Source organism: Falco cherrug, chromosome 5, assembly GCF_023634085.1.
Source record: "Falco cherrug isolate bFalChe1 chromosome 5, bFalChe1.pri, whole genome shotgun sequence".
Taxonomy (NCBI): Eukaryota; Metazoa; Chordata; class Aves; order Falconiformes; family Falconidae; genus Falco; species Falco cherrug.
In genome coordinates, this window is record NC_073701.1 from 61,233,064 (window position 1) to 61,246,990 (window position 13,927).

A 13,927-nucleotide genomic window follows, 5' to 3' on the forward strand; every position below is an offset into this window, starting at 1 on the left:
AGTACACAACAATTTTACATTATTTGGATATCACTCATACTTAGTTAATAGGTTTTCAGTGTGAATATTGACTGGAAATCTTACAATATTTCATTTTCTCATGACAATGAGTTTGGATTTGGCCATCAAGTTAAGTGTCTTTCCCTTGTTGTTTTAAAAATATTTGCTCATCTTTTTAAGCAAGTTCTGGAGACTGATACTGAAATGATGTCCAATAATGGGAAGATTTGTTGCCTGGTCCAGGACTGTGCTGTAGACAACTCAGTCTATTTAGCTGTTGGCTTCCAAAACTTTAACAGTTTTCACTAACTGTCAAAAAATATTTCTACCAAGCTCTCCTCCTCTCTGCTACCTTGGAGTTGCAGCATGTCTGCCTGACTTGGTGTGACTGCTGTTCTACCCGCCTCCACTTGCTTAAATTTGGGCTCAGACATGCCTGCCTCCATGTATGTGGGGTCCTCATCCCTACTGACTCACCACCTATTGGTCCTCTTCCCGTATACACCATGTTCCTCTGTCCTGCTCCAGGAGCAGTGATCCTGCTTTGGAAGAATGCACTGGCAGAGGCAATTGTAAAACTGAGCAATGAGGTAGCCATGGGCTTTTGGGGAGAGACTGAGGTGCTTTATCTTGTTCATTCAGTCAAGCTAATTAAACTTTTGGTGTGGTATTAAGTAGCAAGCATTGGAAAACGGTTGTAAAGAGCTAATGTACAGCTGGGATCTAGAAAGTGTCAACTGGTGTTTCACATGTGGCAGCAGGAGAAATGTCTCTCCTCCCCTAAAGGAGGAGGAAGGGTGATTCTGTGGGGACTTGCTGGAACATTTCTTGTGTATCAGTAGCAGCACAGACAGGACACCTGAATTCCCCCACCAACATTCTTCGTCAGAACTTTTTTCCCCATGAAATGTCGGGCCTTTCATGTACGTTCTCTAAAGCACTACTAAATCTGGATTGCATTGTCAGCCTTTGTAGTAGTGATGAAAAGGTTGTTTTGATATGACATCTTTACTGTGACCTTCCATTCTTCTGAAAATGTAGTCTTAAACCCATCTTTATAAAAAGCCAAGAAAGCCTCTTTTCTGAGCTTGTCTTTGAAAATAAATGTCCATTACTGAAGCTAGAAAGATAGTGTATTTCATTAATAGCAAGATGAATGAGTAAAAAATGTATTATTAACATCCTAGAATACTGAAATCTAGGAAGAGATCGTTTATTGTAGATATCTTTAATCATTCTAGTAATGTTCCTATCTTCTTAATGATGAATTAGTTTCATCAAAAACAGTCTAATGGAATAGGGTACGTTTTCAATGTGGTGCCAAACCTTTCTTAGTAACACTGCATACTTACCCTGTACATATCAGGACTGAAAGCTAATAGTTTCTTTCTCTTTCAGTGCACAGGAGCTGTAAACAAAAATAACAGAGGAACACAACTGATGTTAGCATGTAATTTATTTTTTTCTTTCATGGATCTTTTTGTGTTTACATTCCAAACTGGATCTAACAGCCGAGTTGAACATGTTTGGGATGCTGAAAAGATAAGCTGCTGCAGGAAATACTATTTAACAATATAGATCCCAATTTACACCTTTGCAGGCTTGTTGAAGAACAGTGATCATTAAACATTGAAAGAACGGTGACAATTACTTCTGAAAGCTTATACCGTTACTCATAGTAACAATATATTTGTATGTTTAGAATAATTTCATTAATTTTTATTTTTAGTATGGCAGAAAAATTTGAGAGGTGTCAAGGTAAAAGGGCACTTTCCAGAGTATTTCTCATTGGGAAGGAATGATTTGGTCAGCATGGGTTGTCTGACCCATTTACTGTCTCACTCCACCCAGTTTGTATTCAGCTGGTAAGAGGACGAATGAGCAAAATTAACTAGTCTGAAATCTGCAATGCAGAAGGAATGTCACCAGTTTTATTTCCATGGGATTAAGTCCTTCAGCAGGGACTATGGTTTACCTGCTGTAGTATAATGACATAGAAACCATACATGGCTGCTGCTTTTTTTTTTTTTAAGTCTATCATAAATCTCCCCATAATTTGCTGGAAAATGATACGCTACTCTGAGTTTTCTCTCATTCCAAATCCTGATAATCCCTCTTTAGTGTGAGTCACTGTGAACATCCCACAGCATTTTTATCAGTTTTCTGACTATTCAGTTTATTTTTCAAAAACAATTTAAAACAAGTAAAAATTTCTCATGGGATTAGTCCCCCCCAAGTTTTCCATATCTTACTTTGGATATGCCAGAATATTTGGAAAGAGAAGCTGTTGCCATTGGAACATATTCTTTCAGCTCTGATTTCCAGAGTCTGCTTCATGTTCAGGTAATCAGCCATGTTTGAAGTCTTACTCCTCTTCTTTACTCTTAGGTGTAGTTGCTACTTTACTCTCTCTTAAGAGTGGTGCTTTCTGACAGGACTCTCACCATCAGGATCCATACTAGCATACCAAGGCAGTCACCCCATACTTTGTACCTCCATGAGGTAATCTCTTGCTTCTTATTAATCTCCAGAGTGCATTTGTATATTACTCTGATGCTTCATTTTCAGTGGAAATTATGTAGAAGTTTGAGCCGATATTCATTTTTGTCAGTTTCTCTTGATTAGGGAACAGTAAGGCCCTAAACTCCTGACCTCCTCAAGGGTTCAGATCATCATCTCTGGAGTTTCAGGCAGCACTCGCCTACTTCTGTATGGAGAAGACAAGCACTACTTTGAAGTATTTAATGTATTTGTTCATTGGGGTTTTTTACATGTCTTCTAATGATATGGATGGGCAGTGGTATACCAAAGAATTGGCATGCTCGGGAATAAAGTCTATGCTGTGGTTTATAGAAACATGTAAATGATATTGTCCTTAAATGCACTATTATTTATGACTGCATGTTGCACATGAAACATGTAGTGTTTCATACCTAACACTATAATCATTGCAGTGAACACTGAACTGGAAATCATAATTGAATTCTATGACATTTCATTTTTTAATCTACAAGAAATTTTTGCTTGTAGCTTCCATTTCATAAATGGCAGATAATCTGATAGTATTTTGTAGATCTTTACCTCCAGCGATGCACTGCAGCATTGAAGTAAACCCTTTTTTTTTTTGTAAAAGGCCAATTTAAATCTAATTATTCAGTATTCTGCAGTCTCTAATAATACCACAGTGTTTATACCGTTACTGTGGAAAGCTGCAGCATTACAACAGTAGAAGCCATCAGATCTTACCTCTATAAGCAAGTGGCCATGTGCTTTTCAGAAAATTCTTTACTGGAGAAAGCTTTTTCTCAGACAAGATTCTTTTTCAGCCCCTTCACACCTATGTAAAATATCAGGATAGTTTCATTGGTGTGTAAAGGTCAAAGGCTCTGTAGCAAATCTCAAAGCATTTGTGCATGCCTCATTAGATGTAGTGACCTCTAACTGCAATAGAACTCTATCGAGGATTGTTCCTGGAGATCAGAGGAATACCATTTTGTTATTTTTTTCCTTCTTTTAAATAAATGAAAGTGTAACACTTCAAATTTGTTCTCCTAATATATTTTCAAAATATAGCTCCAAAACTGGAAGCAAATAAATTACATTTGCCTTAATTTTTAATTAGCTGAAAGTCATTACTGCAAATTGTGTCTTCCATTGCAAAATAAAATAGTCAACTGCCAGGCCTGAAATAATTAAGCGATATATTATAATTAAGCAATTTAATTTTGATTTAATTATGATATATCATACAACTTTTCTTCTGATTTAACTGACATTCATTGACAAGATGCTATAATATAAAACAGCACTAATGTTTACAGCTGATGGCTCTGCATGTTTTGCTTCATAGTATTTGGCATTCTTCAGAGCATATGGAAAAACTCTTCTAGTCTGGAATAGCTGGCGCATTACTTATACTACCCAAATAATGCACTAGATGTTTTTCCCAATTGTTATTTTGGGAGGCAAGTGGGGAAGTCATGGCAGACATCGGACTTGAGCCAAAGTTCATGGATATTAACTGGAATCTTTCCATTGATTTCAGTCTACTTTAGATAGTGAACTGCTCCTATGTAGCCACAGGCAAATAGATAAGACGGCATGCTTATAAAATATTTATGGAGCTGTATCATATACATGTTCTGTGTCAACATCAACATGATTTTCTATTAGACTGGAGACTGTAAGGGCAAAGGCAGAAGCAATGGGCAGGCGGGGAATACCACTTCATTCAGTGCTACATCAATAAAATTGCTGCAAAATATCCACCAAATTGTTTCTTCAGAACAAGGCCAACCCCCTGTTTAGTTAAAATCTTTTTCATTGGTTGACAGTATCGGAGAATGGTTTGTATTCCATAGTACACTTGTGCGCAAACCCCTGTTTAATGACAAGAATGGTGAGGGTGGTTTCAGAAGGTTCAATCTGCCTGCAGTCAGGTCTGTGCCTGCAGGTCTTCATGACTGCAGGCTTGTAGAAGTAGAGTTGAAGGATGAAAAGCCAGTTCTCAACTTGATCTGGTGATCTGAGCACTCTTAGCAACATCCATGAAAAGAGTCATGTAAGGCAGGGAAGCTCATGATTCATCATGTTGCATGCAGTCAGATGCTCTTATGCCCCTTTAATTTTGATGTGTTGCCTTTTTTCCCCTATGATGATGTTTAAATTTCTCTGCAAAAAGTCAAAGGTCACATGTCTGTGGGCCTGAGAGCAATTGTACACTCAGAGCAATAATTAATATTTGTTATCTCTCAGATCCTTTCTGCCTCTGGTTTTATGAAGAAAAACAGAATGATTATTCAGATCAGTGATATTTGGGATGCTCTAGAAAATCAGAACAATCTGTTCACAACCATTATAAAGATTTCAGCCAACCTTTTTGTGATATTGAAATTGCTTTCTGCATGTCATCTTGCCTTCACTCACTCCTCAAAATTCTTTGCTTTGTAACTGAGGTGGGTTCACCCCAGCTGGACATCAGGTGCCCACCAAAGCCGCCCTATCGCTCCCCTCCTCAGCTGGACAAGGGAGAGAAAATATAATGAAAGGCTCGAGGGTTGAGGTAAGGGCAGGGAGAGATCGCTCACCCATTACTGTCATGAGCAAAATGTATTCAGACTGGGGAAATTAGCTTAATTTATTACCAATCAAATCAGAGTTGTATAACGTGAAATAAAAACTCCATCTTAAAACACCTTCCCCCCACCCCTCCCTTCTCCCCAGGCTCAACTTCAGTCCCCATCTCTCTCCCCGCTCCCCTCCCCGCAGCGGTGCAGAGGACGGGCAGTGGGGGCTGCGGTCGGTCCATCCCACGCTGTCTCTGCTGCTCCTTCCTCCGCAGGGGGAGGCTCCTCACACTCTGCCCCTGCCCCAGCCTGGGCTCCCTCCCACGGGGCGCAGCCCTTCAGGCACAGGCTGCTCCAGCCTGGGTCCCCCGCGGGGTCACCAGCCCGGCCAGCAAACCTGCCCCAGCCGGGGCTCCTCTGCCCACGGGGCCACAGGTCCTGCCAGGAGCCGGCTCCAGCCTGGGCTTCCCACGGGTCACAGCCTCCTTCGGGCATCCACCTGCTCCGGCGTGGGGTCCTCCGTGGGCTGCAGGTGGGGATCTGTTCTGCCACGGACCTCCATGGGCTGCAGGTGGGGATCTGTTCTGCCACGGACCTCCAGGGGCTGCAGGTGGGGATCTGTTCTGCCATGGACCTCCAGGGGCTGCAGGTGGGGATCTGCTGCACCGTGGAGCTCCATGGCTGAGGGGCACAGCCTGCCCCACCACGGGCTTCACCGTGGGCTGCAGGGGAATCTGCTCCGGCACCTCTCACATATTCTACTGCTCTCTCTCCACTGCTATTCCACCCAGGGTTTGTTGGGTTTTTTTAACTCCTTCTTGAATACATTATCCCAGAGACACTACCACTGTCGCTGATGGTCTCAGCCTTGGCCAGCAGCAGGTCCATCTTGGAGCCAGCTGGCATTGGCGCCATCAGGCATTGGGCATCTAGCAGCTTCTCACAGAAGCCACCCCTTTTGCCCCCCTGCTACCAAAACCTTGGCACACAAACCTAGTACAATAGCATACACTCAAGTAAAGTTTTTGTAAAATGCCCACTATTGAACATGAAATAAAAATACACTGTTGTGGGATTATGTTTGTGACAGCCTCTCATATATTTCAGTATAGCTGCATGTAGACACCCTACAGATGTCATAGCTTCATGAATACACCAATGAGACATCTGAATAATTTAATAGAACATTGTCAGTAGCAAATGTCACACGAAAAAGCTGGACAGAAAATTGCGTTCAATAAGTGAAGATAAAAATGGATTCAAATAAATTTCTATTTAATGTACAACATGTTTATAATAGTAAAACATTAGTTATTACTTTGACAGGAAATCTTGAAGTGTTTTCATTATATCCTTATCACTTCATTTATTTTATATAGAAACTTTGGCTATGAACCACACCTTTGTAACTCCTAGAGAAAAATAATTCTGTAAGTACACTGTGAAATTTGCACATAGGGAGCAGTTATTAACCAATTTGCTTATAATTTCAAAATTGAAGAGCAAAACGTAATTCTTCATGACAGTTTTATATGGATTTCGAGATTTCAAATTCAGCAGTTCAAAATGTGACACCATTGGAAAAGAATCCTAAGCAATAAAATTATTCTGGCTGAAATTAACCCTGCAAAAAGACTTTTCTCTCTTGTCTAATAAATATTTTATGAAGAACATGAAGCAGTATGCTCATGGAGTCATATTTACTCAGTAAGCATGAGCACCAAGTCATATCCTACCTATTTAGTCTTTTATTTATAAGAGATCCATTTCAATGATATAAATATTATCTTTTGAGTCTTTGTTGTGTTTGTTTTTTTTATTCCAACAGCTTACCTAGGGGTTAAAATGGTGAGTGAAAGTCATCATGAGGCCCTGGCAGCACCACCAGCTACCACAGTAGCAGCAGCTCCTCCAAGTAATGTCACTGAGCCAGCCAGTCCCGGAGGAGGAGGAGGAAAAGAAGATGCATTTTCTAAGTTAAAAGAAAAGTTCATGAATGAACTGAACAAAATTCCACGTAAGTAAAACTTTATTAGTTAAAAAGCTTCTGTTGGCAAGTTAGATTTAAATTGACATTTTCTTCTTTGCTGTTTGTTTAGACAGCATACTCAATGTTTTCTACTCAAAACTAGAAAAATCCGAAGATAAACCTGGTTTTAGTAAGCTACTCAAAATTAATTGCAGTAGAAAAAATAGGGTCAAACTCACATCTAATTTGCGTCTGTTCTTGATATGTCAGATTGCCTTGGTAACTTTTACTGATGAATTATTGCTAAATCATCAAAACTGGAGTGACAGAACTTCACAGTGGCCATGGGACCAATAAGCAAAATATATTCTCAAAGTAACACTTAGGAGTTTATGTTTATGAAAAATGTGTGTGGGAGTATTACCTTAAAGCAGAATTTGTCCAGAACTCATAAATACTGAGAAAACAAGAAAACTGTATCTTTGGGGATTAAAAAATGCAGAAAAAGTAGGAAAATGTCTTTTTAACAAGAAAATATCTCTAATACATCATTAACATATGAAGATCGCCATGCTTTTCCCACTCAGTAATTCTGTTAGATCAGCCATTGAACATTGTTTGTATAAGTTCCCGTACCCATGCAGAATACTTTAAAGTATACTAATGTATATTTCTATGAAGTCAATAGGAATAAAGCCAGCAGGATTCTTTTGGCCTGTGCTAGAAAGTATTGTTTCAAAGTTGAGGCCTCCATTTCCTCACATTTGTAAAAAAAATATATAAGCATTAGCACTTTGCTATTGTTTATGATAATACTAGGGTCCTTGAACCTATTTGATATGGTTTAGTGTACATACACTGGTATTAAATATACAACTAATTCAACATCGTCAATGTGATTTCATATAATAAAGAAAAAATCCTTTTCATTACTGACAGAAAAATTACCTAACGATACAAGCAGATAATTTTGGCACTTTTGCAGACATGAAGGGGAAGGCTGTATGTGTGTGTGTGTTTTAGTAGCAGGCATTAGAGTGTTATTCAATCTTTAATAATTTTTAGTTCAGAAGAACAAGTAAATGTAATATTTTCAGGGAAGTATTTTAACATATGTAAGAGTTCTCATTTTTAGGTTATCATTTATGTAGAGAAATGTTGTGCAACTGATAAAGATAGATAACAAATTAGAATATTAATCGATTTTTTATCTCTGAAATAGATCTTGGCAATCTGGCAGATGCCGTTTTTGCAAAATTCATAGCAAACAGCTTTGTTCTGTCACTTGAAATTCTCACTTGCAAGAACAGAGGTGTTACAGTGGTAACAAGTCCGTATGTCATTAGTTTGGTAATCTGCACAGTCCGGTGCAGACCATACTGAAATGAAATTGCCTGATGATATCATGGGAAAAACAAAATTACAGGAAGAAAAAAGAACAGGAAACAAGAGAAGACAAGACATTGAGAGAGAAACAGTCAGCATTTGAGTTTTTAATTTTTAACTTACCATGCTATGTAAATGAGGTAGGTGACACTTTTATGTAGAGATCCTTTTATGTTTAAACTTTGATTTTAGCATAGCAAAGGAGTGAATGGTTTCTAATATGAGGAACTCTGTAATTAGTAGGTCTAGGAAAAGGTCTGTAGATAGAGAGGATTGAATGCACTGCTGCTTACTTTTTTAAAACAATAGTGAAAACAAGTGGAATGTCCAATCTGGAGAATCCTTCCACATCAGACTGAATACAACTTTGCTTTTTCTGTTCATGAAAACAAACAACACAAAAAAATAAAAGAACCTGCTATTACATAATGAAAATACTTAAATTTTCTGAGAAAAATGTACTAGGCCATAGGACAAGTCTTGTTTATTATGAAATATAGTATCTATAAAATATGGTACCTTATGCTGATAGCAAGACGAGAATATATTGCCCCCATTTTAGAAATCTGGACTATTATCCATGGTCATGCAGTAATTTTGTGGTGGAGTGGAGAAATCAGCCTGGGGTAGCTGCAGATCCCATGCCAATTGCCTGCTCTCCTTCTAGAGGCTGCAGATGTGATTGGATCTTCCCAGCACTTCCATCAAATACTGGGACTGTTTAACATGACATTCTGCTGTGTATATTTTCTTTTTTTAATTTTACCACTTCAAGAAGAAAGTTGAACTTTCATTGTACTACAAAGGGGTAAAGGGCGTGGATGTGGATTTTTTTCCAAATATTTAAATATGAAATAGTGCCATTGACATGTCGGAGCATTTTATATCCCAAATAGTTTTTGTTTTCCACCAATAACAAATCCTTCATGAATGGATTGTAATTGACAGGTCTGTATGTGTTTGTCATTTATAAACTAACACAACAGATCATTAAATAAGTTTAAGTAGGCTGTCTCCAAAATATTGGGGGCAGGAGGGAAGAGGAGACCTCATTTCCCTGTCAGAAGGTTATAGCATTTCCTTACTATTTGTTCGGTTTATGTCAGCAGGGAGTTGTTAGCGAGATGTTGCTAGCCTATTACAAAGCTGAGGATTTAATTGTGGTAGAAAAGTTGTCAGACCTTACCTTTTACAGATGGTTGCAAGTTCTATGAAAATCTCTTCTAAAACAGAGCAGAATGTACATTTGTTCCAACCAAATCATTTTTATAGTGCCTTTCTGGGAATTTCTTGCTGTGTGAGAGTAAATAAATATGGTGAACGGACCCCAATGGGACAGCATAGATACTTGGGTCTAAGAATATTTTGAAGATCATGGACCAGGTTTTTCCTCTGGTAAATTCAAACTGGAGACGTGACACGGAGTCTTACACATGGCAGAGGATTGATGTAGTCAGCAAGTTCTCTAATCTTTCCAGATCAGTAACAAGCCTGTTTTCTAGTTTCTGTACTTTCTCATTTAAAAATTGCAAAGGTCTCGTGTTCATCCCCACCTGACAGAGGAGGCTTTGAAGCTCAGTAGTAACTGCAAGAGGATTTTTTTTCCAGTGCTCTGTTGTCTGTATGCAAAAGAAGTAAGTAAATGTTTGAGTTGCCTCTGCCTAAGATGTCTGCGTATGGAAAACAAGCCATCGTGATTTAATGGATGTATAACAGGATAGAATATACCCATATTGTGGAAGAACTTGCCTGCAATCAACTTGGTTTGAGTGATAAAAAAGCTGAGCTGTAGTAGGGTCTAATTTCTATATGGTCTTCTCTTTCTGTTCTTTCATAGAAATTACATAACAAGTCGTGCTTATATAAAAAAAAAAACATTCAAATAGAGGAGTACATGATAGTGAAAATAAAGGTACAGCAAACTACACCCAGCTGGATAAATACTGTTCCTCCTTTGTGGCTTATCATAGAACAGTCATCTTGTTTTAAAACACACAGAAATCACAAGTCAAATAGTCTAGACATACTTTAATAATAATCAGGATTCCCAATAAGATTTCACTTTGCAAAACTGAAAGATAAGGTCTGTGCAACTTAAATTATCCTGATGTTTCCTCCTGTAATATATGCACCAGAGCAGTTTTATTTCCTTGAAATAGATGAATTTAATAGAATGAGGAAATAAAAGTTCCAAGAAGGAGAAAGGGCCCATTTTTATTAGTATATGTTTACTTCAAGAGTAGTGATGCAGTGTGTAAACTTGGTTACAATTTTTATTGATATGAGCAAAAATTCTGTTTTTTTCATTGATTATATCACTTTTAAATAGAACATAGTCCACATTTTGTGGTAGGAGAGTGTAGGCTTCCAAAAGCACACAAATCATTCAGAATGGTGATGTCTTAACATATATTTCAGTCTGGATAAAGCATGTGTGATCATTTTATTACAATGAGTCATACAATTAAAGTGCAAGAATCCTGTAAAGTTACTGAGGCATAACTGAAGATTTTTTTTCTCTGTTATGTAAATCCCTGCATTTTGGTTGTGAGTGCCTGATTTGCATAATCACAGTATAGTTGTTTTCCCATAACTGCACTGTGTATAAAAGTTACTCTATCTTAATTGGTTCTTATACATTCTATCCCAATTTATCTTTAATCTGCAGAATTTTTAAGCTGTTTACCAGAAGGAGAAAAAAGGGACCATCTCTGCTTTTACACTTTGCATTTTAACCATGGTAATTCCAACACCTGAGGAAGGGGGTAAACCAAAGCAGATCAAATGACACTTAACACTTCCAAAACCAAAATTGCATTAAAAGACTTCATAAAATACATTGATCCTTTCCTTTCTTCCTCTCACTGCTCTTCCATCTGGGCCTTTGTCTACAGGCTAGGAAAATATCTGCCATACATTTACAGGAAGCGAGTTTTAGCAAGACTATGGGAAAGCAAGAGAGCAACAGCTGTTGGAGGGAGGCTTTAAATGTCAAGATACTGGTACTAACAGCACACAAACAAAACATCGGTTAGCATTAGTTTACTTAATAAGCATCTTTGTAAAAGCAAAGTGATCTTGATGTTTCCTAGGAACACATTCCTGTATGAACAGAGGACCTCATTCTGCAGCAAGGTAAAAAAAATAGCAAAAATCCCATAAAATTCCAGCATACATCTGACTGAATAATGATATGCGGTTAATGATTCTGGTATAATCTTGAATAGCTGGAATGCCTAAATGGATCGAATGCAAGACACTACAATTACCTCTTAAATGCGAAGTTATTGCAGTATTTCTAATGCTTTTTGCTGCCTTACATTGTAATTGGATAAACAGTTACATTTCTATACCAACCTTATTCTGAACTGTTTGGCTGGCTTGCAACTCCATTTGGCCTCAGTAGCAGGTACTCAAAAGCCCTAAATTTGATTCATCATGCGCAACTGGCAATAATCCCCCAAACCAGGAGCTCAAAACTGTGTGACGATTTAGGCTGCAACTGATGTTCTGTGCAGACTTTTTTCAAGTTCTGTTAGCAGATACTCAGAGGAAGGTGTATTTCCCTCTCCTTGGCTTAGTGAGTAACTTTTAAACAAAATGGGACTGGAAGTTGTAGCAGGAACTATAATAAAAAATGTGAAAATAGCTGTAAGACTCCAGTCTGGCTTAATTCAAAATAATAGCTTATTAAGCTGAGGTACAGAGTTGTAAATATATTTGGGTAAATTAGCAAATAAAATAATTCTGGATTTCTGTTTAGCCATTTACGTTAAAGTTTCAGCGTTCAGCAGTCATCCTAGACACACCTAATCTTTTCCTTCTCCCTGCTGTTCTCTGCTGTTCTGCCTTTCTGCCTTTCTTGATTGACCACCTGAGGTTGTATTAAGAGTTCTTATTACCCTCTATAAATGGCAGTAAACTTAATTTCTTAATTTTTTATTCTTCTTTGGCATCAAGATTATCAAGGAGAGATGTTATTGAATTTTGTCTATTATTAGAAAATTGAGGACTTTGTGCATAGGGTCTTTCTGAAACTGAAGATTTATGGAGCTGCCAGCTTGATCATTTGCAGAAAATAAATTCAGGCTGTTCATTTCACTGCTTCTCCTAATAGTTCCTGGAGTACAGGTACCACTGGCACGGGGAGGAAAGGGCACATTCTTTTCCAAGTTCATAAAAAAGAATAAAAATGCTTATAATAGAACACTTTCAGATTTCAAAACTGGATTACTAGAGAAAGAGAAATACCATAAAATCAGAATAAAGTTCTCAGCAATAGCTTTTATTTCTATTTCCATGCCACATACCCATGTTAGTCACTGCCTAAGATCTTAGCTTAGCTGGGAAAAAATTGAGTCTCTGTTTCAGAGACCTTTGTGTCTAATTATAAGGCAGGTAATAGCTGCCTGCCTGCCTGCAGAAAATGAGGACTAAGTGTGTGTATGTTCATAGATATGTGTACACAAATATATTTGTCGATACAATAAGCAGTGATCTCATCTTAGCAGCAGTCTGAGACTGGGAAACTCCATTTAGGTATGCTGGCAAAGAGTACTTGTAAGGAGAGATTTAGAGGAGAATAAAGAAATAAGTTTATTGACGTTCAGGAAAGACTGAAGGACAGTGCTGGAGGAAGTGGGAAGGCATGAATTCAAGTCTTCTTGTTTCCCTTACTATCATCAAACCATTGGCAGTCACTCATGCCAGGCAAATACATGCAGCTTTACACTGGGAAAGAAACAGGAAATCAGAAATAAAGATTTATTTTGGAACACAGAACAAGTACAAGAAAAGAGCTATTACAGTACAATAATAGAGGGGAGGAAATCATTATTTCTAAATATAGCAATTTCAATGCAAATCTCAGATTAGTCTATTTTCTCCCTGAATGCCCTAGTCCCAGAGTTCAGTGGTTACATGATAACTTCAGCATTATTTTTTTTCATTAAATAAAAGTTTCTAGACACCTGCTGGTAGGGAAAAGCTTGAAAATACTGCCCACACACATCCAGAAGAAGAAAAATCATGAGACAAAGAAAACAAGGCAACTCTGTTATTTTATAAACTCATAATATGAAAATACCTTCATTATTTTTAGGGGCCAGAATATTCTGAATGCTTGGAATTAGGAGTACTGAAAATACAACTTTTAAATACAAAGTATCTAAATAGATGCTGAGGGGTGAAAGAATAGAAGTGAAAAACTCATGAAACAGAACATGGATGAAAATCTTTGTCTGGAAAGAATAGCACGTAGTCTGAGATCCTGCTGAATTACACTCTGTTGATATTTTAATGATTGATTTTTCATGAAGAAAATTTTTAGTCCATGAGTTATTTTCATATGCCATCTGATAGGCTCCCCTTTACATGTCCTGTATTTAAACTGTTGAGTCCACGACAGCTGCCGGTTTGATCCTCATACAGGACTGAGCTAGGAACCTCAGGCTGTTAGAAGTACAAGCTGCTCCAGCATGACCCAGAAGTGCTGCTGCAGACTGTA

The 13,927-nt window shown here is 38.0% G+C and overlaps 1 protein-coding gene across 5 annotated transcripts in view; it reads left to right on the forward strand.

The window, feature by feature from the left end:
- The window catches only part of SYT1 (synaptotagmin 1), a 357,459-nt gene that overhangs the window by 219,092 nt on the left and 124,440 nt on the right, over window positions 1–13,927 (forward strand). For 4 of the 5 annotated variants that reach the window (XM_055712129.1, XM_055712127.1, XM_055712131.1 and 1 more), the window contains one exon: window positions 6,895–7,083. In XM_055712129.1, coding sequence (XP_055568104.1) covers window positions 6,912–7,083 — 172 coding nt within the window. In that variant the 5' untranslated portion in view covers window positions 6,895–6,911. Of the gene's footprint in view, window positions 1–6,890; window positions 7,084–13,927 lie in introns of those variants that run through there. The other variant, XM_055712130.1, reaches the window with a different exon arrangement.